The 25,759-nt window shown below is 46.4% G+C and overlaps 1 protein-coding gene and 1 non-coding gene across 5 annotated transcripts in view; one reads left to right on the top strand and one right to left on the bottom strand.

Moving 5' to 3' along the window:
• LOC139153319 (lectin-like) overlaps positions 1–25,759 on the top strand; it is a 45,733-nt gene that overhangs the window by 16,191 nt on the left and 3,783 nt on the right. For 2 of the 4 annotated variants that reach the window (XM_070727071.1, XM_070727086.1), the window contains one exon: positions 392–840. The exons of 1 other annotated variant lie outside the window; for it this stretch is intronic. In XM_070727071.1, the coding sequence (XP_070583172.1) occupies positions 392–419 (28 nt within the window). In that variant the 3' untranslated portion in view covers positions 420–840. Of the gene's footprint in view, positions 1–391; positions 841–20,477; positions 20,687–21,979; positions 22,096–24,729; positions 24,877–25,759 lie in introns of those variants that run through there. One more of the 4 variants, XM_070727091.1, reaches the window with a different exon arrangement.
• On the bottom strand, positions 2,459–2,541 carry TRNAL-UAA (transfer RNA leucine (anticodon UAA)). The gene has a single exon. It is a non-coding gene; the product is annotated as a tRNA-Leu (tRNA).

Below are 25,759 nucleotides of genomic sequence, written 5' to 3'. Positions count from 1 at the left end.
GTTATGTGATAAGCCAGCTTCATAATCAACTCCAGATCAGCCAATCTCCATATCTTTTTTAATAAATTGCATCCTTTTTTTCTGCTGCAATACTAACCAGCAATATCACCATATTCACACTCGTTTGTTTGAAATGCTTTAGGTTTTGCACTTGAGAATCAGATTATTATTATTTATTATTATTATTTATTAGATTTGTATGCTGCCCCTCTCCGCAGACTCGGGGCAGCTCATTCTACACAATGGGACATATTAATCTAGGAGTCATTTGCTCAAATACAGGGAAAATTATTTCTAAGTATACAATTTGCATAGTAATATATTGCAGAAAAGCTGGTGTAACGTGTGTGCTTGTGGTTTGACTTTCAACTTTTGTTCTTTCTTAAAACAGAGGATGCTCTTCTTGTGAGGGGAAATGAGAGATATACATTGACAAGGTGCAGAAGGCTTATTTCTACCCTGGAGTATACTTCTGTAAAACTTTGCTTTTCTATAACAACTTTCCAGAGAAACTTGTTTCAGTGGAGATCAAGCTATTTGTCCTATTCTGTAGGAGCAACTGGATTTTGCCACTAAAGATTCTTTTTGAAATCATTTTTATTGAAATGCAAATAAAAATTGGGGTGGTTTTTTTGCTACTTTTATGGCTTTTCATGTTATTATTTAATCCAGGAATTTACAACAACTTTATACTGTGCACTACTGATAATCCTATTGAACATTAAAGTGTAAAATTACCCAAGGATTTAATGGCACCAACAGAATATGAAATAATAGCCATAGATACTAATTTCATCCTTTTTAATAAATAAGTAGTATCAAATATCAGATGATTGGATTCCAGTGAACTCATTAAAACTACTTCTATGGCAATTTATATAAACTAATAAGTATCTAAATGAGCAAATTAACAATTGTTCTGTTTATTTCACAATCCATTCCATTCTATTATTCCTGAAATCCTTGATGGATGACAAATACCTTTATTTCATGTGCAAAAAATTCAGGTAGCTTTTTATGTGTGAAGGCAACAGTGGAATCAAGAAAATTCTGAAGAAAATGATTAGTACATTATTACATTGCCAACATCTTTCAGATGAAGTTTGACTCATAGCAGTCCATCCACTTGTACCCAGAACTCAGCATTACTTTTGAGAATTTCTCTGTGTTATTCTCTTCCTGGTTGGGGAAGGTTGGAGTATGGGACAGGAGTAAGAAGGCTACGGAAGCCTCTGCTTAGAAATAAGCCCTTCAGGGAACTGCCAGACCTGGAATTCCTCATGGAAAGGGATGCCACTTGCACAAATGACAAGGTCTCGGAATCAGCTCTGAAGGGCGACGTATATCAAAGCAGGAAACTCAGAATTTCAGAGGTTTTGTTCATCTGCCGCACAGGATGATTCGGGAAATGCTTTCTTCCTGCAGTTTGTGATATATTTGTTTGCTCAGCTTTAAAATGCAATTGGTTTCTTTGTTTCCTCTGGATTTGAAAAAAGGCAACATTTTTCTTTCCAAAAGCAGAGAGACACAGAGAGGGGGAGAGACAGGGAAAGAGAGGTGGGGGGGAGAGAGAAAGAGAGACAGACTGAGGGAGGGAAGAAGAGGGAGAGGGAGAGACAGAAGGAGGGAGAAGGGGAAGAGAGTGACAGGGAGGGAGGGAGGGAGGGGGAAGAAAGAGATAGACTTAGGGAGAGAAAGAGACAGGAGGAGGGAGTGGGAGAGAAGAGAGAGACAAGGCGGGAGGGAAGGAGGGGGAAGAAAGAGAGACAAACTGAGGGAGAGAAAGGGAGGGTGGGACAGAAAGGGAGGGAGAAAGAGAAGAAAGACATGGAGGGAGAGAGAGAGACTGAGGGAGAGAAGAGAGAGACAGGGAGGGAGGGAAAAAGAGAGACTGAGAGATGGAGAGAAATAGGGAGAGGTAGGGATGGAGAGAAAGAAAGACGGAAGGAGAGGGGGGGGGAGAGACAGACAGGGAGGGATGGAGGGAAAGACGGGAGAGAATATAAGAGAGGGAGGGAGAGAGGGAAGGGGAGATAGACTGGGAGAGAGAAAGAGAGGGAGGGAGAGAAAGAGGACGAGGTAAGGATGGAGAGAAAGAAAGATGGAAGGAGAGGGGGAGAGAGAAGAGAGAAAGAAAGAGGGAGAAAGGGGCAGAGACAGAAGGAGGAAAGAGAAGAAAGACAGGGAGGGAGGGAAAGAGGGAGGGGGAGACAGACAGTCTGAGGGGGAGAGAGAAAGAGAGGGAGGGTGTTAGAGGGGGAAAAGATTCCGAATTTATGGAAATGGGATATTGTGACCAACAAAGCTATTCAGATAACCCAGAAGCACTAATCCAAAGCGTCGTCATTAATCAAATCCACTCGACGATATCTAACGCCTTCAAAACGCCCAGTTGGCACCCACTGCCTTCGTGCAGACGTGCGGCCTTAGGAAGAAGGGGGCATTAAAAAAAAACCACTACCAGAAGTGGGGCTCGAACCCACGCAGACTCACGTCTATTGGAACTTAAGTCCAACGCCTTAACCACTCGGCCATTCTGGTCATCCCGAAGACGGAGCTGGAAGGCTTGGGAACAAACTGGCATCGGAGTAACATTTCCCGCCGAGCCGCTTGAAGCAGCGGCCCCAAACCCCCTCCCTCCCTCCCCCCACAGCTGCGCTAGGCCCGAGACCCTCCGACGCGCGCGACCTACGCTGCTGCCGTTTCGCTTTAGGCCAAAGACTTCACCAGCTTGGCAAATTGGCCCCGCCTAAAATGAGGAGCCAATCCCGTCGCACCTGGAATCGTCAGCCAATAACGCTCTGCGCTTCCCGAGTGGGTCTTCCCCTTCTCTGGGGGATGAAGGAGACACTCTCTTGGGGCGCCACCTCTCATTTGCCACGAGAGTGGGCAAGAGGCAAACGGGGCCTTCCGTTTCCCTCTCTCCCGGACTAGGGGATCCTGTCTTGCCCCGCAAGTCCACACAAACAATTTCATTCCGGTCCCCTCGCATCCTGGACACAAACTGTTTCAAAGGGGCGTACATAAGTGCACTAGCCTGCCTTTCGTCCCCTGTCCAATTGCCTCTCCTTATCTCATATCTCATATATCTTTTCTTCCTTCATATATCTTCTCTATTTTTATATCTTCTCTTTATATATAATACTTCATGTCTATTCTCTTCAATATGCATTGTGTATTGGACAAAATAAATAAATAAATAATAAATAAATAAATAAACTCCTACCCTCAAAACAACACCATAGATCACTGCACACCAAGACAACTAGACACAAGAACAGTTATTTCCCCGAACGCCCTCACTCTGCTAAACAAATAATTCCCTCACCACTGTCAAACTATTCACTAAGGCTGCATTGCTGTTACTATTACTCTTCTCAACGTTCCTATCACCCATTTCCTCCCACTTAAGACTTGTTGCTTCTATCCTTACAATTTCTATTGATAGTTTTCTGGTTGCTTATTGTACCCTATGAAAATCATTAATTGTTGTACCACATGATTCTTGACAAATTATTTTTTCTTTTATGTACACTGAGAGCATATGCACCAAGACAAATTCCTTGTGTGCAATCACACTTGGCCAATAAAATATTCTATTCTGTTCTGTTCTATTCTTATTCTGTTTATTCTATTGTATTCGCATTCGCTGGCTGGGGAATTCTGGGAGTTGAAGTCCAGATATCTTCAAGTTGCCAAGGTTGGGAAACACTGCACTAGAGCACAGCACACCAAGACAACTATGAAGTAGACCCAGAGGCAGAGTTCAAGCAATCGGTACTTTTATTCAGCTCAGAGAACAAGTGACAGCTCAGCAAAGGCAAGTGACAATTCAGCGAGTACCGACTGATTCTGCCTGGAGAAACCGCTCCTTTTATACATTTGCGGTTCCCGCCAAAGCTAGAGCCGGCCGCGTCTGAGCCAATCAGGAGACACTTCCTGCTTCGGCTCAGACAGCGCTGGAAAGAGGAACAAACTATTTACAGGAATTACAAGGTAGCCATTTCAGGATACAACACCCCTCCCCTCATAGTTGGACACATCCATCAGGAAAGCCATGTGACAAAGTCGTCCAATCGGTGGGGCCTCCGTGGAGCTCGCGCTGACCTGCGCAGTTCAATTTCTCCTTCGACACTGACTGTGGAGGATGGCTCGCCGCTGTTCTCCCGGCGCGGCGGACTTGGCCTGGCGGGCCACACGAAGGCTTCGGAGGATGAGGATGGCTCGGCGTCGCTTGATGGTTCCCCCTGGCCCGATAAGTCTCTTTGCGTGTTTCTTAACTCGGGCAATGTGCTAAAGTCTGTTGAAGGGGGAGAGTCCATGTCAGCGGTTTGTGGCAATTGATTTTCTGTTCGCTTCCGAATGTGGTCTAGTTTTACAATATAAGTCTTTGGTGCATTTTGCTTAACAACAATTCCTTTCATCCAGTTTACATTTCCATCAAAACTTTTTACATATACATTTTGTCCCAAATACATTTCTCTTTCAGGTTTTACACACATTTGGTTATTATTAACACAGAACCTTGGGTTTAACCTGTCTAGTGGTGACCTCAACTTCCTTCCCATCAATAACTCTGCAGGGCTTACATGTGTGTGCGAGTTAGGGGTAATGTGTTGGGTGAGTAAGAATTGGTCCAAGTTTTGTTGCACATCCCCAGGGCCTGACCTGCGCAATGCCTCCTTTGCCACCCGAACGTAGCGTTCTGCCAATCCGTTAGCCCAGGGCGAATAAGGCGAGATGAGGGCATGCCTGACCCCTAGGCCATCTAAGAACAATTCGAATTGCCTGGCTGTTAGCTGTGGCCCATTGTCAGACACTAAGATATCTGGGCAACCATGGGATGCAAACAGTCTACTTAATACCTTGATGGTGGCACTTGTGGTTATGTTGTTCATTGCTATTATTTCCACCCATTTGGAGAAAGCATCAACCACTATTAAGAAATACTGGGGCCCCACTGGGCCAGCAAAATCAATGTGGATTCTAGACCAAGGACCAGCAGGCTGTTCCCACTCAGCCGGAGTTGTTTTGGGGGGACTAGGCCGTGACTCTTGGCACGGTTCACACTTTGAAACCCAACTTTCAATATCAGCATCCAGCCCTGGCCACCATAAATGCCCCCTTGCCAGGCTCTTCATCCTGACAATCCCAGGATGACCCACATGTAACATTTTGAGTACCTTTTCCCTTAGGCTTTTGGGGATGATCACTCTATCTCCCCACAGCAGACAACCCTTTACATACGATAACTCAAGTCTTTTGTTTTTAAAATCACACAAATCAGGTTTCACAACATCATTTTGCCATCCCTTTAGAACACAGTTCACCACTTGTTTAAGGATTTGATCTTGCTGCGTGTGTGCAGCTACCTCTTTGGCCGTGGTTAGTGGGTTATCCTCGAGTTCTATCATTAACACATCTGTGGAAGGAACAGGGTCTTCCACCAAGTCTGTTATGGGGCACTTGCTGAGGCCGTCTGCGTGATTGATTTCCTTCCCCCCCTTGTGGGTGAGCTCATACTGGTACCCTGAGAGGAAAAGAGCCCATCTGATTAGTCTTGGAGACATAAAAGGTGGAGTGGGCTTGTTGGGGGCTAGCAGACCTAGTAGGGGCTTGTGGTCAGTGACTAGTTCAAAACTTCTTCCAAAAATATAATTGTGAAACTTCTTTACCCCTGCCACTAATGCTAGAGCCTCCTTGTCTAACTGGCTATAATTTCTCTCTGTGCTGGTCATGGTTCTTGAGAAAAATGCTATTGGGGCCTCTGTCTTATTAGGTAGAACGTGAGCTAGGACTCCTCCTATGCCGTACGGCGAAGCGTCGCACGTGAGCCTAATGGGTAGTGAAGCACTATATTGGACTACTACACTTTTAGAAGTTAATAAATTCTTTATTTGAGAAAAAGCTTCACGTTCAGTTTTCCCCCATGTCCAGCGGGCTTCCTTCTGGAGTAAACGATGGAGAGGCTCTGCTACTGTTGCCTTCTGCTTTAAAAAAATGGAATAAAAATTAAGGAGGCCTAAAAATGCCTGTAGCTCATTCTTATCTCGTGGTTCTGGGGCTTCTCTAATTGCTCTCAGCTTTTCTGTTGTGGGGTGGATGCCTTCTTTATCTATTTTATATCCTAGGAATTCTATACTGTTGGTTCCCCAGACACATTTATCAGGCTTGATTCTTAACCCTTTGTCCTGTAACCTCTTAAGTACTTCCCTTATTCTTTTGTTTACTTGTTCCTGGTTTTCCCCTGCAATTAAGATGTCATCAAAGTATGGAATGGCCCCATTTACCCCTGACAATAGGCGTTCCATAATGCTCTGGAATATTCCTGGGGCTATGCTTACCCCAAACTGTAACCTCGTGCATTTGAAAGCCCCCCTGTGCGTTACAATTGTTTGAGCGTTTGCTGTTTGTTCATCGACCGGAAGTTGCTGGTAAGCTTGCGCCAGGTCGATCTTTGCGAACCTTTTCCCCTCCCCCAGGGAGTGTAGAAGTTGTTGTACAACCGGGATGGGGTAGGGGTGGTGTTGGAGTGCCTTATTCAGGGTCGATTTGTAATCAGCGCAAACTCTTAAAGAACCATCTGGCTTCAGAGGTGTAACTATGGGGGTTTCCCATGGCCCCTGTTCCACAGGGACCAAAATACCTTGGCTAATGAGTTTATCCAGCTGTATGTCTAGTTTGGGGAGAAGCGGCAGGGGGACCCTGCGAGGTTTTAGTCTGATCGGTGGGACCTTGGGGTCAATAGAGAATGATATAGGGGGCCCCTTATACAATCCCAAGGTGGGGCTGAACACTTCAGGGAACTCTTTCACAAAGTTAGGCATATTATCACAGTTTACATTACACACACCCGAAATCTCGATCCCCAACGGTTCCATCCACGCTAAACCCAGAAGAGAGTGCTTGGCCCTTGTTACAATAAGCATGGGAAGGGTACATTTAACATTCTTGAATGCAATAGGTACATTTGCTGTTCCCAGGACCGAGATTACTCCCCCTTGAAAGTCTCTGATCACCAAAGAGGTTTGATTTAGGTCAGCCTTAGACACATTAGGCATATACAGTTTAAACTTTTCCCAGGGCATGATGGTATATCTAGAGCCCGTATCCAGCTCCATTGAGCAAGGTTGGTTATTTAGTAACAGTGAGATAACAATTTTAGCCCCCTTTTTGGTTGCCGTGTTATTCACGGAAAATTGAGAGTTACCTCTATAGTAGTCGCGGTTAGCGGTTGAGTAGTTCCTTTGACCCGAGTTGCGGAACGGTCTCCTTTCTCGCGATTGGGGGGTCTGGTTTTGTGGTCGCTGGTATTGCGGTGTGGCGAATGTTTCTTCTGGTGCCGTTGCTCTGCAAGCGATGGCGATGTGGCCTCTACGGTTACAGCGGCGGCATGTAGCGTCTCGGAAAGGGCATCGATGGCGCTGGTGATTTCCCCGGCAGCCCGCGCAGGGGGCTGGGTGAGTATCTCTAAGGTGTCTCGGCTGGTCTTGCACCAGGAGGCAGTTGTCCCCGCTGTGAGTTGGTTGGCTGAGGTCGTCTGATTCCACGGCGCTGGGAGACGTGGAGTCAATTTTGGCAATGAGTTCTCGCCTTCCGTGCTCTTTCAATTCTCTAGCCGCTGCGTCGGCTGCTTCTGCGGTTTGCGCTAGTTTAATCACGGTTTGTAGAGTCGGCTCTTCTTCGGTGAGGAGTTTATTTCTCACTGTGGTGCTTTTCATGCCGAAAACCAAGGCGTCGGTGAGGCGAGCTTCCGGGTCTTTAAACTTGCATTGAGCAAGTACCGTTCGAAGCCGCGTTGTAAACTGGTTGATTGACTCGGTTTCCTTCTGAGCCATCATGGAAAATTGATGCCGAAAAACCATGGCCGGTTTGGTCGGTTTGAAGTGGCTCGCTAGCTTTTCCTGTAGGACGTCCCACGCTACGGTTCTTGCTTGCTGCGGTTCGGTGAGAGTTTGGGCCAGTCCACGGATTTCTGGGCCGCAGTAATTAAGGAAAATAGCCCGTCTGCGATCGGCTTCGGCGTCCTGTATTCCCGCCGCCTCGAGGAAGATCTCGAAGGTGGCCATGTATTCGTCCCAGGTCGTTTTCTCGGGATCGAAGAGTTCCGGAGCCTGGCCGATCTGGACTTTGTTCATGTTGCACGCGATGTTTCTTCCGTCCGTTCGTCGCCAGTGAAGTAGACCCAGAGGCAGAGTTCAAGCAATCGGTACTTTTATTCAGCTCAGAGAACAAGTGACAGCTCAGCAAAGGCAAGTGACAATTCAGCGAGTACCGACTGATTCTGCCTGGAGAAACCGCTCCTTTTATACATTTGCGGTTCCCGCCAAAGCTAGAGCCGGCCGCGTCTGAGCCAATCAGGAGACACTTCCTGCTTCGGCTCAGACAGCGCTGGAAAGAGGAACAAACTATTTACAGGAATTACAAGGTAGCCATTTCAGGATACAACAAACTAGACACAAGAACATTTTTTTCCTGAACGCCATCACTTTACTAAACAAATAATTCTATGTTAAACTGTTTACTAAGTCTGCACTATTATTACTAGTTTTTTCCCATCATTCCTGTCACCAATATCTCCTACTTATGACTGTATGACTGTAACCTGTTGCTTTTATCCTTAAGATTTTTATTAATATTGTTTCCTCATTGCCTATTTGAACCCTATGACAATCATTAAGTGTTGTACCTCATGATTTTTGACAAATGTGTATTTTTCTTTTATGTACAGTGAGAGCATATGCACCAAAGACAAATTCCTTGTGTGTCCAATAAAGAATTCGATTCAATTCAATTCAATTCTACTCTACCCTACCCTACACACATCCTATCATTTCACCTCGACCAATAAGCTTCTGGGCCCCCTAAACCTGATCCTTTTTTACCGCGTACTTGTACCCATTCTGACAGCCAAGCCTGTTGTGTGCAGGTTAACGACAAGTTGCCATAGGGATGTCGAGATAGTTGAAGTCAAGGCCACTTGCTGATGATCATCATGATAATTCTGGTAGGGAGCCGCTGACACTGTTTGCACCCCGGGATCGGCCCCGTCCAAAGCATTGGTAAGAGGGAACGCGGTGGCTTCAGCTTTAAAGTTACTAGAATGGTGGTATGATTTTGGTTTCTGATCAATGCAAAACATTGATTTAGGATAAAATAAATAAAAAGATAATTTTATAGTCTCATTCTTAACTTTACTTTGGGATTTTTATTTATTTATTTATTAATGATTTTATTTTGCTGACGACTGCTTCATTTCAGATGTAACTGCAGTTCATAGCTCAAAGTAACTGCTTTGGTGTTTCTGTTTCCTTTTTGCATTCCAGTAAAGATGTAGGAAGTTATACATTTCAGAGACAAAGAAGGGAAAGAAGAACTTGCTGGGCTTTGTGGCAGATTTCTGAAGAACACCCAGATTTCAAGTACATGTTTTGAGTTTCACCAGAAGCTTTTTTTCCTTGTGAATGACAAACATGTAATGAATTTCAGTTATAATAATGTAATGATTAATAACCCCAACACAGATTGCTTTGGAAGTAATCTTTCCACTTTGTTTTTTTAATATTTTGGTATAAATGGGAGTATTTTTTCTGTGTCAGTGAGGTTAGTAATTGGCCTGAGGTTCCAGAAGGGTCCCTATGGTCACTCCATATTTTGCTTCTGACTTTCAGACCGTATTGCTATCTTGAACCGTGGCCAGTGTTCCCTCTAATTTTTTTTCGGGTGAGCGGAAAAGTATAGTGTCTGAGCGGCAGTCCCTTTGGCACTGGGCGGCATATAAGTATAAATAAATAAAGTAAGTAAGTAAGTAAGTAAGTAAGTAAGTAAGTAAGTAAGTAAGTAAGTAAGTGTGGGCGTGAGCTATCACACATGAGCAAGTTCTTGCATCCATAATTCTATCCTTTCTATGTCTTCCTCCCTCTTTCCTCCCTCCCACTTTCCTTTCTATCTCTCCCGCCCTCTTTTCTTTCTATCTTTCCCTCCCTCTTTCCTTTCTATCTCTCCCTCCCTCTTTCCTTTCTATCTTTCTTTCCCCCTTTCTCCAAGCCCTTCCTTTTCCCTCTCCCTAACTACCCCTTCTCCCTCCTTTCTATCTCTCCCTCCCCCTTTCTCTCTCCCTTCCTTCATCTTTCATTCCCTCTCTCTCCATCCCTCTTCCTTTCTCTCTTCCTTCCTCTCTTTTTTGTTCTTTCTCTCTCCCTCCTTCCCTCCCTCTATGTCTTTCCCTCCCCCTCCTTCCCCCCTCTCTTTCTCTCTTGCTTTCTTTCCCTGTCTTTCTCTCTTGCTTGCTTTCTCGCTTTCTTTCTCATTCTCTCTCCCCTCCTTTCTCTCTCTCTCTCTTTCTCTCTCATTCACCACGCCGGCAACAGAGAGAAAAAGAGAGAGAGAGATGGAGAGAGAGTGGAGGGCGCCGTTGTCTTCGCCTCTGACTGGCGGCTCTGCAGCGAAGAGGAAGCAGCCGCGCACCGCCTCCCGGGAGCCTGGCCGACTTTTGGAGCCGTTTTGTTTTCGGACGGGTGGAGGCGGCGCGTGGAGGCGAAGACATGGCGCCCGGCCAAGCTCCGCCTCTCGGGAGCCCGGCCGACTTTTGGAGCTGTTTTGTTTTCAGCTGGGCTCCCGGGAGGCGGAGCGTGGCCGGGCACCGTGTCGCCTCCGCGCGCCGCCTCTGCCCGGCCGAAAACAAAACGGCTCCAAAAGTCGGCCGGGTGCCATGTCTTCGCCTCCGTGCGGCTCTGCTGGGCTCCCGGGAGGAGCGTGGCCGGGCGCCGTGTTGCAGCGGAGGAGAGAGGCGGAGCGGGCAGCGAGCGGCGGGCGGGCGGCCAGGTGTTCGGGGGGCAGCCGGCGCGCGCTCCCCAAATCTCCCTGCCAGCCCACCTGCCCGGAACATTCAAAATAAGAAAACCCTTCGCTCTTACTTTGAATGTTCCGGGCGGGCGCGCAGGCAGGGAGATGGGAAGAGCGCGTGCCGGCCCGCGCGCCCGCCAGCCTCCGGAGAACGCCTGCCCCTCCCCCCTCTCTTGCAGCGGAGGAGAAAGAGAGGCCGGGAGGGTGGGGGGCAGGGCCGAGAGGCCAGGAGTGCGAGGGGGCCGGAGGCACCATGGAGAGGCAGGTGTGGCCACGGCTCCCTTCTACTGCCCGTGCCTCCCCGCCCGCCCCCCCCCCCGCCCCCCCGCGGGCTGGCAGGGGGATGGGGACTGCACGCCCAAGGAAAAAGGTGCGCGCGGGGGTATTTTGGAGCGCGCGCACGCGCACGTGCGCAGCTTACAGGAAACAGTGACCGTGGCAGTTCAATCTTCTCTTAAAAATGTCCAGAGTGTTGGAGTTCACAACGTCCGCTGGTAGGTTGTTCCATTGGTTGATCGTTCTGACCGTTGGGAAGTTCCTCCTTATCTCCATGTTGAATCTTCCAGGGCATGAAAGCTCACGAAAACCAGGAAGCTCTCCGAGGTTGCGAAGGAGCCCACGATCAGTCTCGGCTGCGGGCGGGAGGAAAGCGAATGTCACGGGGCTGGGCTCGGCTCCCCCCCTTACCAGCCCTGCCGCGGAAGGCTCCATTCTGTTCCCTGCCGGCCCGATTGAGCGGCCGGCGGTCTCCATTCAGGGAACAGAATGGAGCCTTCCGCGGCGGGGCTGGTAAGGGGGGGAGCCGAGCCCAGCCCGATGGCATTCGCTTTCCTCCCGCCCGCAGTTGACTGATCGTGGGCTCCTTCGCAACCTCGGAGAGCTTCCTGGTTTTCGTGAGCTTTCATGCCCTGGAAGCTCTCCGAGGTTGCGAAGGAGCCCACGATCAGTCTCGGCTGCGGGCGGGAGGAAAGCGAATGTCACGGGGCTGGGCTCGGGAAGGGGCAGCGAAGTCGGTGCCGAGGCACCCTAAGCCCACCGGTGACCGCCAAAGGGTTGGCGAAGGGAGGGTGCTGCGGCGACCCGACCAAGCCTATGGACGCGCCTCCCGCCGCTCTGCCCAATCGCAAAGCCAAAGGAGGGGCTTGCGTCTGACTCGGGGCTTGCGGCGCCTGACGCAGCGGGGAACAACAGCGTGGGAGGCAGGAGAGGACCAGGCAACCGGAGCAGCATTGCAGCTGCTCCCGACTTGGCTTCCCTGGCCACCTTGGCTTCCCTGGCCGCCTTGGCTTCCCTGGCCGCCTGGCGCTGCGATCTTCCAATCTTCCCTTGGCGATCTTCTGATCTTCCCTGGCTTCCCTGGCCGCCTGGTGCTGCGATCAGAAGATCGCAGCGCCAGGCGGCCAGGGAAGTGGCCAGGGAAGTGGCCAGGGAAGCGGCCAGGGAAGCCAAGGGAACATCGGAAGATCGCAGCGCCAGGCGGCCAGGGAAGCCAAGGGAAGATCGCCAAGGAAAATGCCCAGCCCCCCCCCGCTCTGCCCAATCGCAAAGCCAAAGGAGGCACGGGAGGCGGTGAATGTCATGTCCTCTGGCCAGTCACGGGGGCTGGGCTGGGCGTTTTCCTGGAAGGAATGCCATCCACCACCGAGCTTTTCGTAATCTGTTTAAATTTCCTTCACTCCCCCAACATTCCCCGCCTTGCCTCGCTTGACTGGCCAGAGGACATGACATTCACCGCCTCCCGTGCCTCCTTTGGCTTTGCGATTGGGCAGAGCGGCGGGAGGCGCGTCCAATCGCAAAGCCAAAGGAGGCACGGGAGGCGGTGAATGTCATGTCCTCTGGCCAGTCAAGCGAGGCAAGGCGGGGAATGTTGGGGGAGTGAAGGAAATTTAAACAGATTACGAAAAGCTCGGTGGTGGATGGCATTCCTTCCAGGAAAACGCCCAGCCCAGTCCCCGTGACTGGCCAGAGGACATGACATTCACCGCCTCCCGTGCCTCCTTTGGCTTTGCGATTGGGCAGAGCGGGGGGGGGGCTGGGCATTTTCCTTGGCGATCTTCCCTTGGCTTCCCTGGCCGCCTGGCGCTGCGATCTTCCGATGTTCCCTTGGCTTCCCTGGCCGCTTCCCTGGCCACTTCCCTGGCCACTTCCCTGGCCACCTGGCGCTGCGATCTTCTGATCGCAGCACCAGGCGGCCAGGGAAGCCAGGGAAGATCAGAAGATCGCCAAGGGAAGATTGGAAGATCGCAGCGCCAGGCGGCCAGGGAAGCCAAGGCGGCCAGGGAAGCCAAGGTGGCCAGGGAAGCCAAGTCGGGAGCAGCTGCAATGCTGCTCCGGTTGCCTGGTCCTCTCCTGCCTCCCACGCTGTTGTTCCCCGCTGCGTCAGGCGCCGCAAGCCCCGAGTCAGACGCACCCTCGCTGCCCGCCCCGTCCTAGCCAGAGCCTGAGCCGGCCCACTCGGTCGCGCCTCCTCGCCCGCAGCCAGCCCACCCGCCCAGGATGCAGACCTGCTGCCTCTCCCGTGCCCGCTGCCGGCCTGATCCTGCGCCTCCTGCTTTCCCCCCCAGCCAAAAATACAAAGGCGGTCTGCCGCCGCCCGCGGAGCAATGGGAAACTGAAGCTGCTGGCTGTTTCAGACTCCCTTTGTTCCACGCTGCTCCGCCCTGCCTGTCATGCGATGGCAGACCGTCTTTGTGTTTTTCGCTGAGGGGGGGAGCAGGAGGACCTTCCTGACTCCCTCCCCCAGCGTCGGACCTCCTGCCCTCCCTCCCAGCCAAAAACCCAAAGCGGCCTCCTGAACGTTTTCCGTCTTACGTACCTGCCGCTGCCGCCGAGAAGCCCCGCAGCCCGGCTGTCACATTTTAAAACAGCCGGGTGGCTTCCCAGCAGCCTCTCCAAGCCGAACGCCAAACCCGAACTTCCGGGTTTGGCTCCGGGAGGCAACTGGGAAGCCCCTTGGCTGTTTTAAAAGGTGACAGCCAGGCTGCGGGGCTTCCCAGCAGCCTCCGGAATGCCAAACCCGGAAGTTCGGGTTTGCCGTTCGTAACATGAAAAAAGTTCGTAAGAAGAGGCAAAATTTTTCTGAACCCCGGGTTCGTATCTCGGGTTGTTCGTAAGACGAGGGGTTCGTATCTTGAGGTACCACTGTATAGGATATGATGTGAATATGGGTGTGATCAAGAGGGAAGGCACACATTAACTCTTTAGTTACTGAATGTCTCTGTGGCTGGCAATTTCCAGCGTGACCACCAGAACTGAATACAGTACTCCAGGTGTGGTCGGACCAGGGCGTAGTAGAGTGGTATTAAGACTTCCCTGGTCTTGGAGTGTATTCCCCTATTAATGCAGCTTAGGATTGTGTTGGCTTTTTTAGCTGCTGCTGCACATTGTTGGCTCATGTTTAGTTGATTATTCACCAAGACTCTGAGGTCTCTTTCGCAGTCGCTACTGCTAAGAGGGGTTTCTCCCAGGTTGTATGTGTGTCCAGGGTTTTTTCTGCCTAGGTGAAGGACTTTGCTCTTGTCAATGTTAAACATCATTTTGTTGGTATGGGCCCACTGTGTTAGTCTGTCTAGGTCTTTCTGTAATTTTAGCCTGTCTTCTAGGGTATTGGCTACCCCTGCCAGCTTGGTGTCATCTGCGAATTTGATCAGTTGCCCTTCTATTCCCTCATCCAAGTCGTTGATGAAAATGTTGAAGAGCACAGGGTCCAGGACAGAACCCTGTGGTACCCCACTGCCTACGTTCTTCCATGTGGATTTGGAACCGTTGAGGACAACTCATTGGGTGCGGTTGGTCAGCCAACTATTAATCCATCTGCAAGTGTTGTAGTCTACTCCGCTTTTTTTTAATTTGTTGATTAGGAGATAGTGGTCGACTTTGTCAAAAGCTTTGCTGAAGTCTAAGTAAATGAGGTCCACCAGGTTGCGCTGGTCTACTGATTTGGTTATGGTGTTGAAAAAAGGATATGAGATTGGTTTGGCATGATTTGTTTCTGACAAACCCGTGTTGGCTGTTAGATATTATCTTGTTTGTTTCCAGGTAGTGGCAAAGCTGTTCTTTTATTATTTTCTCCAGTATTTTTCCAGGTATTGAAGTCAGGCTGATAGGTCTGTAGTTGCTTGGATCCGTCTTTTTACCTTTTTTGTGGATGCGAACTACGTCTGCTCGTTTCCAGTCATCTGGTAGGTCTCCTGTGGCCCAAGATTTTTGGTAGATGAGGAGAAGAGGTTCCACTATGGTGTCTGCCAGTTCTTTTAGGACTCTGGGGTGGAGTCCGTCAGGTCCCGGTGATTTGAACTCGTTGAGCTCCCGCAGGTAGTCCCTAATGGTTGCTTTGTCTGCATTGAGTTCGGTTCCGGGACTGTTAGTTGCAGTTAGGTTGTAGGTTGGTTGGTTGGTGGTTCCTTTACGTGTGAAGACTGATGTAAAGTAGGCATTGAGCAGCTGTGCTTTGTCTCTGTTGTCGGTGATTTCGTTACCATTTTTGTTTTTTAGTATGGTGACTGTTTCCTTAATTTTTTTCTTGTTGTTTATGTGGTGGAAGAAGCTTTTTTTATTGTCGTTAATTTTCATTGCGAGGTGCTGTTCGTGTTGAGCTTTTGCTGTTCTTATGTTTTGCTTGCAGGTTCTGGCTGTTTGCTGATATTCTATCTTGGTTATGAGTCCTTCTTTCCATTTATTGTATTTGGCTTTTTTTTCTTTTACGTTGTCTGCGAGGTCCTTGTTTAGCCATGCTGGTTTCATTTGAGTTTTTCTGCTTTTCTTTTTCGTGGGGATTGAATTGTTTTGGGCCTCAGTGATAGTGTTCTTTAGGGCTTCCCAGGCATCCTGTGTGGATTTACTCTTTAGAAGTTCCTTCCAGGGTTCCTTCCAGGGTTTATTCTTTATTCTCAGGTTTGCTCAGAGCTTGTTAAAGTCCGCTTTTCTGAAGTCTGGGACTGTAATTGAGTTGGGTGTTGTAGTTAGTGATTGCAAAATGTTGAATTTTAGGATGATATGGTCACTCTCACCTAGCGTCCCTTCTCCTTCTATTCCCTCTATCATTTCTTCCCTGTTTGTTAAAATTAGGTCTAGTATTGCAGTCCCTCTGGTTCCTGTTTCCACTTTTTGAGTTAGAAAGTTATCGGCGAGGCTGGTGAGAAAACTGTCAGACTTTCCACTTGTTGCTGAATTTATTTTCCAGTTAATGTCTGGGTAGTTAAAGTCCCCCATTATTATTCTGCTGTGCTTGTTGCGTATTGCTGATAGTTGGGTTTATTTATTTATTTATTTATTATTTAGATTTGTATGCCGCCCCTCTCCGAAGACTCGGGGCGGCTCAAGTTGTAAAGAGGTTGTCCATTGTATCTCCGAGTCCGCCTTCTGCCGCACAATTCCCAGTGACCAGTTAGGTCCCACAGAATTGGCCTTCTCCGGGTCCCGTCGACTAAACAATGTCAGCTGGTGGGACCCAGGGAAAGAGCCTTCTCTGTGGTGGCCCTGACCCTCTGGAACCAACTCCCCCCGGAGATTAGGATTGCCCCCACCCTCCTTGCCTTTCGCAAACTCCTTAAAACTCAGCTCTGCCATCAGGCATGGGGGAACTGATTCCCCTGGGCCATTCCGTTTAATGCATTGTATGTTTGGGATGTCTGACTGTTTTATATTAAGGGTTTTTAAACTGTTTTTTATAACTGGATTTGTACTGTGTTTTATTGTTATTAGCCGCTACAAGTCTTCGGAGAGGAGCAGCATACAAATCTAATAAATAATAATAATAATAATAATAATAATAATAATAATAATAATAATAATAGATTTTGAAAAAAGAAGAACGAGTATGAGGGGTAAGAGCCAGAGCAACATTTTAATCTGTTATGTATGATAATAGAAATATCCACTTAGGGAAGGATTTAGAGGGTGGATGGAAAGTAGTAAGGAAGGAGAGAAAGGGAAGATAGTAGAGAGAGAGTAGAAAGAAGGAGGAAGGAGAAGGGAAGGTTAGTAGTAGAAGGAGGGAGAAGTAGTAAGAAAGTAGGTAGTAGAAGCGGAATGGTCGCCTAAGATAGAAGTAGGGAAGTGCATTGAAGAAAGTTGGATATAGTTGTATGTTGAATGTAGAGAAAATTTAAAAATAAAAAATAAAAAAAAGAATTGCTAAGGCAGGCAAGAGAAATGTTTTCAGCCTTCTTTTAGATCTCATGAAGATGTTGGTGTATTGTGGAGTTGTATGTGTGTCCACAAATGTACCAATAACATGCAAATAAAACAAATAAATCAGCATTTGGGAGGCAGAACTCATTGAGAAAGCTACTGTTGGAATGAAGTGACACCAGGGTCTATATGGTATACTTCCTACCACAGTAACCACCAAGAATAAGTGAAGAAAGATATTGAATGCTGCCGCAGCATTATTCAAAAAGATACTTATCATACATGTTATAATTTATGTTGGTCTTGCTCAGTGGCAAGAAGATATTGGAATACGATTAGGACCTGGATAAAAGAAATGACAAACTGTGAAATAGAATTAAGACTAGGGACATATTTACTAGGGATTGTTAGAGGGCAACATACTAAGGTAAACCAATATTTTATTATACACATTTTAACTGCTGCTGGATTAACTTTTGCACAGACCTAGAAGGATGGAAATCCCCCAACAGAGAATATAATTAATAAAATGATGCATTGCGCCAAAATGACAAGACTTACTTTAGAATTACAGAATCGTCAAGAGAAAAAAAATTATTGTGTGGGAAAAATTCTATAATTGGCTAGAAATAATAATAAAAAAGTAATCTTATAAAATTATAAATTTGAGATCAATGTAATTTAATAATGTGATAGATTGATATACAGTGATACCTCATCTTACAAACGCCTCAACATACAAACTTTTCGAGATACAAACCCGGGGTTTAAGATTTTTTTGCCTCTTCTTACAAATTATTTTCACCTTACAAACCCACTGCCGCCACTGGGATGCCCCACCTCCTGACTTCCGTTGACAGCGAAGCACCAATTTTTGCGCTGCTGGGATTCCCCTAAGGCTCCCCTCCATGGGAAACCCCACCTCCAGACTTCTGTGTTTTTGCGATGCTGCGATTTCAATGATGCTCCCTTCACTGGGAAACCCCACCTCTGGACTTCCGTTGACAGCGAAGCGCTCATTTTTGCGATGCTGGGATTCCCCTGCCAAAGCCCATCGAGTCCAACATTCTGTGTCACACACCAATTGTCCATGGGGATCTTGAGCAGAAAGAGAAGGCAAAACCCTCCCTTTCCCTTTCCCTTGACAAATAGTACCCAAAGGAACCCTGCCAACCTTAACCAACATAGAGGCAGCACCTGGACATCTGTTTCAATAATCACAGATACACTTGGCATCCAGGAATCTGTCTAATCCTGCCTTGAAGCTATCCAGGCTGACAGCTGTCACAACCTCTTCTGGAAGTGAATTCCATAAACCAATGACCCTCTGGGTGAAGAAATATTTCCCTTTATTTGTCCTTTCTTACCTATGAGCTTTAGGGAGTGCCCCTTCATCCTAGTATTGTGCGATAGAGAAAAGAATTTTTGATGATTCAGAAGGGGGGGGAAAGGGGAAACCCAACTTTGTTTCATGTCTACTCAGCAAACCAGGAACACTGAAAAACGCGAAGGAAGTAGTTGATGGAATTTTATGCTATGCCCGTATACTTGATTTTGTATTAAATTGAGAAACATCACAGCACCAAGTAAGGCCTGAGGTGTTGCAGGAGCTAGGTGGTGAACAACTCACAAAGGTAAAGCCACTAGGTCTGGAGAAACACCACCACATTGGACAGCTAAAAAAATGGCAACATGAAGTTAAAATGGTGCTTAATATAATATAAATTTTAAGTCAATAGGATTTGATGGCAGTCATCAACTCTCACCAACGGAAGATAAGGGAGATTGACTGCCTGGGCTGTGTGCCAAGCCCTCCTCTGCCGAGTCACTCCCACCTTCTTCATCGTCCGAGGAAACTAAACTTTGAACTGATACTGTCGGCTATAACACAGGCCTGTGACATGTTGAATTTTCTCCTGCATCCACCTCCCCATTCCCCGGGGCAGGAGCTGGGCCAGAGCCAACCACAATAGTATAGATGAACCAATGGGAAAAAGTGGTTGAAAAGAGTTGAGATTTATATTGTATTAAGATCTGAAAAAGAGTTTTGATAAAATGATGTGATGATGTTAGTATATGATGCCAATTGCTCATATGGTATGGCCTATGAGAAATTCTCTAGAAAGTATCAAAGCACTTCAAATGTAAGTTGTAAATGTGAACAACATGAAGGGACATTTTATTATGCTTAGCAGACATGTCAAAAAGCTAAAAACAATGGACTGAAATATGAATACATATTTAATTGAAACCAAAACCTTTCCTTTTAGGACTAATCGATGAACAGTGAGAAAAAAGTCATGGAAGATTTTTTCAGGATGTGATTACTACAGCATTATATGCAGAGAAATAAAAATATTCAACACAAGCCACTATAGAGAAATGGTGAAATGACAGATCTTGTTGTGATGTATAGATTAACTTTGTTGATACCATTACCTTTTATCTTTACCGAGCTGTGGTGGCGCAGTGGTTAGAGTGCCATACTGCAGGCTACTTCTGTTGATAGATTGGCAGATCAAATCTCATCAGACTCAAGGTTGACTCAGCCTTTCATCCTACCAAGGTGGGTAAAATGAGGATCCAGATTGTTGGGGGCAATATGCTGACTCTGTAAACTGCTTAGAGAGTGCTGTAAAGCCCTATGAAGAGGTATATACTGTGTTTTTCAGAATATAAGTTTTGGAGGAGGAAAATAGGGGGGGAAATCTACCTACCAGGTATTCATCTGGCTAGTGTCCTTAGTCTGTTCAGCTTCAGGACATTATTTTATCCCCTGGGTAGGGCTGAAAAAGCCTTTTTCAGAGGGAGAAGGAATGAAAACAAGCCTGCAAAGACTTAGGGCAGGAAAGGAAGTAGGAATAAAAAAGAATGCTGCAACCCAGGAAGATCATTAGCACCGTGTTAGGGCTAAAAAAGCCTTTTTCAGAGGGAGTAGGATCGAAAACATCCGGCAAAGACTTAGGGCTGGAAAAAAAACCCCTTCTTCGGAGGGATAGGAAGCAGGAAGATCATTAGCGCCTAGTTAGGGCTGGGGGGGAAAACTTTGAAAAAGCTACATTTGGAGTATAAAATGCACCCAAAATGTCAGCCTCTTTAAGGGAGGGAAAAGGTGCATCTTATACTCTGAAAAATACAGCATGTCTAAGTACTATTGCTATTTATTGGTGAATGAAAACCTCCTATGGATTTTGTGGGTAAAAATAAAGAAAGGAACTTCTGATAATATGTCTTTGATGATTAGCTAGGGTGGATTATAGAAAGAAGAGCATTATGATGCAACTCTAGAGAGAGAAACCAAATTATAATTCTACTGACAACTGCTGTGAAGAATATCAGAAGTTAATTTTTAATTTTTTTCTCTTTTTTTTGTTGGTCTTCAACTTTAGAGAGGAATGTTTTGAATTTTTGACTTGATGGGAAGTATTGTGTGCTCAGATAACTTTTCCAGACAAGGAAGAAGATTTTCAAGTAAGATACACTTGTAAGCAACATGGGTACACTTGCCCATGTTTCGCAATTTTTGCAAATTAGTTGTGAAATGTTATTATTTACATACTGTTCCTCTCCCATAAATATAAGGGGAAACTTCAGCTCTTCAGCCACTCTCCTGTTCATCTGCTGACTGACCGCTTGGGCTGATTCTGCTCAATGAGAATGTGGTCCTGGTTATTTATCTGCACCTTTCTGGGCATCACTTCCATGCATGGTGAGTTCATACCTACTTCAAAGGAGAAAAGAGAAAAGTGAGAATATGGGAACTTCTGTTAACTGACAGGTAGCCATATTAGTAATAATAGTAGCGATACCAGCAGTAGTAGCATTTGGCAGACTGCAAGGGAAAAATAGAAGCAACAAAGGATAAAAATAGGAAGTAGAAAGGGAGCTGATATCTATGTTGCAGTTTATTTTTATGCATTCCTATCCACAGGTATGGACCACAAGGTTCAGGCACTGGTGTGACTTCGGAGGAAGAATGCCTGGGGTTGCAGTCTTTAAGAGTTTGTAGTATCTCCTGGACTGTATCAATGCCTCCTTTTAATTATTACAAAACCCCAAAGTCTATAGGGTATACATGTGTACAGGTATTGATGGCATGACCTTGGGTCGTAAGTGTGAACCAGTTGCCAAGCATTTGAGTTTTGATCACATGATTATGGGGATGCTACACATTTGTGTGTGAAAAATGGTCATAAGTCACTTTTTTCTGTACCGTTGTAACTTTGAACAGCCACTAAATGATCTGCTGTACATCGAGAACTGGATGGGGTTACTCTGACTCTTTTATAGATAAAGGCTGCAGGATTAAACAGCAATTCTTGGTTGGTTGGATATAATTTATTCCAGTGATGGTGAACCTTTTTTTCCTTGGGTACCAAAAGAGCGTGCTATTTCACATGTACGAGTGCCCACACCCATAATTCAATGCCTGGGGAGGGCAAAAAGAAGCTTCGCCTGCCCTCTGGAGGTTCTCTGGAGGCCGGAAAAGCCTGTCTCCCAACTTCTGGTGGGCCCAGTAGGCTGGTGTTTCACCCTCCCCAGGCTCCACTGGCTTCCATAGAGCCGGGAGAGGGTAAAATGCCCTCCCTCAACCTCCTGGGGGCTTTGTGTGAACCAAAAATCAGCTGGCTGGCACACAAGTGCATGTTGGAGCTAAACTAGGGCAATAGCTCACGTGCCAACAGATATGGCTCCACGTGCCACCAGTGGCACATATGCCATAGGTTCGCCATCACTGATTAATTCCATGGAGGATTTCTAAGAAAGAATAAACTGGGTTGTTTAAATGATGTCATAAGGCTCCCTGGGAGTAACACTGAGTAGGACATAACAGAATAAAAGAGCATAGAAATACACAATTTCTGTAACAGACACTTCACATTCCTCCTCTTCCCCATATTACTGGTAGATTGATTCCACTTGGATTATATAAGTGGGGATAAATAGAAGGAGCTGAAGTATGTAGTGACCAAATCCTTGTTTTTACTTCTCTTTGGATCAGATGTCTCTGCCCAGACCTGTCTTTGTGCCCAGGGTTCGTGTGCAAGTGGCTGGGTGCAGTATAAGTCTGCCTGCTACAAGGCTGTGAAGCAGCCAAATACCTGGACTGAAGCTGAGGTAAGTGATGGGGATGTGGGGGCAAAGCTGATACTGGGGGCAAGAACATCTATGGGAGATTCCCACCCCCACCGCTGCACACACACTCCTACATATGAATTGCTTATTGTAAATAATTGTAAGAGGACATTCACAGCCAGCTGAAATCAACCTGAGTGACAATAAGGGGACGACTCAGTCAGGAGTTTCTTGTGGCCCAGAAAACCAAATTTAATGTTTTAATACATTTAGTTGTATAGCTATAATCAGGTGTGCGTTCCACTTACCTTCCCTACTGGTTTGCATTGTGAGGGAAGTGCGTGTTTTGTGCCATGTCGGGGAAATGACCCTCTGCGCATGCACAGGAGCCTTTGCACATGCGCAGAGGGTTCTTTGCCAAACTGGTTTGGGGGCGTGAACTGCCAGCCATCATTACCAGTTTGGCAAGCGGGGAGAAATTTCCGCCATTATTTCGGGTGAACCGGTCTGAACAAGCAGCAACTCACCACTGGTTTTAATATGATTTTATGCACTGTTTTAACTTTTCATTGGGAGTTATGCAAAGTTGGTTAGAAGGTAAGTGGCTACATAAACATTTTAATTAATTAATTAATTGATTGATTGATTGATTGATTGATTGATTAATTAATTAAAATGTTTATGTAGCTCCGCGTAATTAATTAATTAGTAGTCATTTATCTTGTCTCAGAGCTAGTATGCTGAGGGAATACTTAGGGAGAAATACAATAATAATAATGTCACCCAGATGGTTTTTTAAAAATCCAGTTTCACACAGTAATTTCCATAGTACTTCCTTTTTTCCTTGTTTTGCCTTTGATTAAAAAAATTATCTGCCTTCCCTTTTTAAGCAACTCTGGGTAGTTCACAACAACACTGTCTTTTGGAGTACAACATGCCTTGCAATATAGTGGGCCAAAAGTCTATAAGCTTTGATTTGACCTTTGCTCCCAGCTGCTTAGCCAAGTATCAAAGCTTTACTGGGGTTCCAGTATATAGAACAGAATTTTATTGGCCAAGTATGATTGGACACACAAGGAATTTGTCTTAGTGCACGTATGCACTATGGTATATTATTTTTAGGCATGTTAATAAAATTGTTTTGTGTCCTCCAAATGATTTAGTTTCTTTAAGTGAGCTAGATTTTGACCATGACAACTGCCAAAACCCACAGACATGCGTCTAACTCTCTTCAGGTATCTTGCCAACAATAGTTAAATGCTTTTCCTACAGTAATGCAAATTAGGTAATCTACCATCTATGTTCCCATCTTCTCAAAGATGCAAAGTGCCATAGTGCCACAGTGTGGTTAGCTTTACCTAGATATGTACAAGTCAATATATTTGCATGTTGCGTTTTCTTTGAGATCATTGTCCTCTTCCTAGAGTCTAGTCTTATGCTAGCTATATTGCTTCTGGGAATAAATAGTGGCACCCTATAGGCAGCTGAGAAACTCTGGGAGTTGAAGTCCACAAGTCTTGAAGTTGCCAAGGTTGGAGACCTCTGTCCTGTACAACACTTTAGATTTAGTGAGCTTATAGCAACCTCCTCTTTTTTCCTTGATATGATAGGAAATGATATTTGCTTCAAGATATATTAAGCCAACAAGTCTGCCTATTGCATTTGGTAGCAGCTCCTGCTTGTTCTAGTACAGTGATGGCGAACCTATGGCACGGATGCAACAGGTGGCACACAGAGCCATATCTGCTGGCATGCAAGCTGTTACCCTAGCTCAGTTCCAACGTGCATGTGCGTTCTGGCCAGCTGGTTTTTGGTTCACCCGGAGGCCCTGGGAGGCATTTTTGGCTTCCAGAGAGTCTCTGGGGGGATGGGGGAGGGCATTTTTGTCATCCCCAGGCTCCAGAGAAGCCTATGGAGGCTGAGGAGGGCAAAAAAAAAGAGCCTACCAGGCCCACCAGAGGCTAGGAAATGGCCTGTTTCAGATCTCCAGAGGGCCTACGGGGGGGGCGATGGAGGCTATTTTCACCATCCCCACGCATTGAATTATGGGTGTGGGCACTCACACATGCACAATAGCATATATGCACACGCTTTCGGCTCCCAAGGAAAATAAGGTTCACCATCACTGTTCTAGTCAATGAAAGCATGGCAATGGCATTTAGGATTCTAAATAATCTGCTAAATGGATCTACTGAATAATTTGCTTTTGTATCAAAAACAATAATTAAAATTAGACCTGCCTGCAGAACTCAGTAGCAAAGAGTTTAAGATTTTTTGTAGCTCTTTCTATCCTTCAGATTTTGCAGTCTGGATATGGTAGCTTTATTGAAAGATGTTTTTTCAACCTGTCCCGCTTTATGAATGAAGAAGGGGTTTTCACTAAAGAAAAAAAGTAAAAATAAAAGGCAGGCTTCTGTAGTATCTTCAAATGTTTGATTGAATCTCTGCATCTGGTTTCAAGCAGTTATCTTGACCTTGTAACACAGTTTTTGAGTGTTCTAGTGGTACACGAACCTCTGAAAAGCTCAGTTCAAGTACTTCAAAAACATATGTAATTACATTGATTTGAAAAGCTGGAGTGAAGTATTTGATGAGGACGTTTGCATAAGGTTCTCGTATAACTGATATTGTGGCATAGAGGAAAAGTGCATATGCTTCACTGTGAATTCTTTTTAGATATCCTGTCAGAGATCAACTCCGAACTCCCACTTGGCCTCCATCCATAGCGTGGAAGAAAATGATTTCATTTTTCATTTGATGGACAAACCAGTGGACTACATCCGAGAACAGTCCTACTGGATTGGTGCACATGATGCCTTCAAGGTAATATTTCTGTATCTTAAATAAGGACAGTACTAATGCTTAATAACTGATCTGGACAAGGCACCAACTTTATCCCCCCACTCTCTTTAGTCCTGCCTCAGGATAGACAACTCTTAATATGGAAAACTGATTATCTTTGCACATCCCTCTCCCAACTGACTTTTCCCATGCATTGTCTTCAACCAATGGCCAATCTGATTATGGGAACTGAATCAGGGGTGGGTTCCCTTTACCTTTTCCTACCCAGTGCGCATCGCAATGTTTCATGCATCCCCTTGCGCGATTTCACTTCCATGCATGCTCAGTGGGACGATTTCACTTCCGCACATGCTCAGTGGGACAATTTCACTTCCGAGCATGCTCAGTGGGATGATTTCACTTCCGAGCATGCTCAGTGGGACAATTTCACTTCCGCGCATGCTCAGTGGGACAGTTTCACTTCTGCGCATGCTCAATGGGACGATTTCACTTCCGCGCATGCTCAGTGGGACAATTTCACTTCCGCGCATGCTCAGTGGGATGATTTCACTTCCGCGCATGCTCAGTGGGACGATTTCACTTCCGCGCATGCTCAGTGGGACGATTTCACTTCCGCGCATGCTCAGTGGGATGATTTCACTTCCGCGCATGCTCAGTGGGATGATTTCACTTCCGCGCATGCTCAGAGGGACGATTTCACTTCCGAGCATGCTCAGTGGGGCAATCTCACTTCCGCGCATGCTCAGTGGGATGATTTCACTTCTGCGCATGCTCAGTGGGACGACTTCACTTCCGCGCATGCTCAGTGGGACAATTTCACTTCCGCGCATGCTCAGTGGGATGATTTCACTTCCGTGCATGCTCAGTGGGACGATTTCACTTCCGTGCATGCTCAGTGGGACGA

Source organism: Erythrolamprus reginae, chromosome 1 (assembly GCF_031021105.1).
Source record: "Erythrolamprus reginae isolate rEryReg1 chromosome 1, rEryReg1.hap1, whole genome shotgun sequence".
Classification (NCBI taxonomy): domain Eukaryota; kingdom Metazoa; phylum Chordata; class Lepidosauria; order Squamata; family Dipsadidae; genus Erythrolamprus; species Erythrolamprus reginae.
This window is presented reverse-complemented; position numbering and strand designations above follow the sequence as displayed.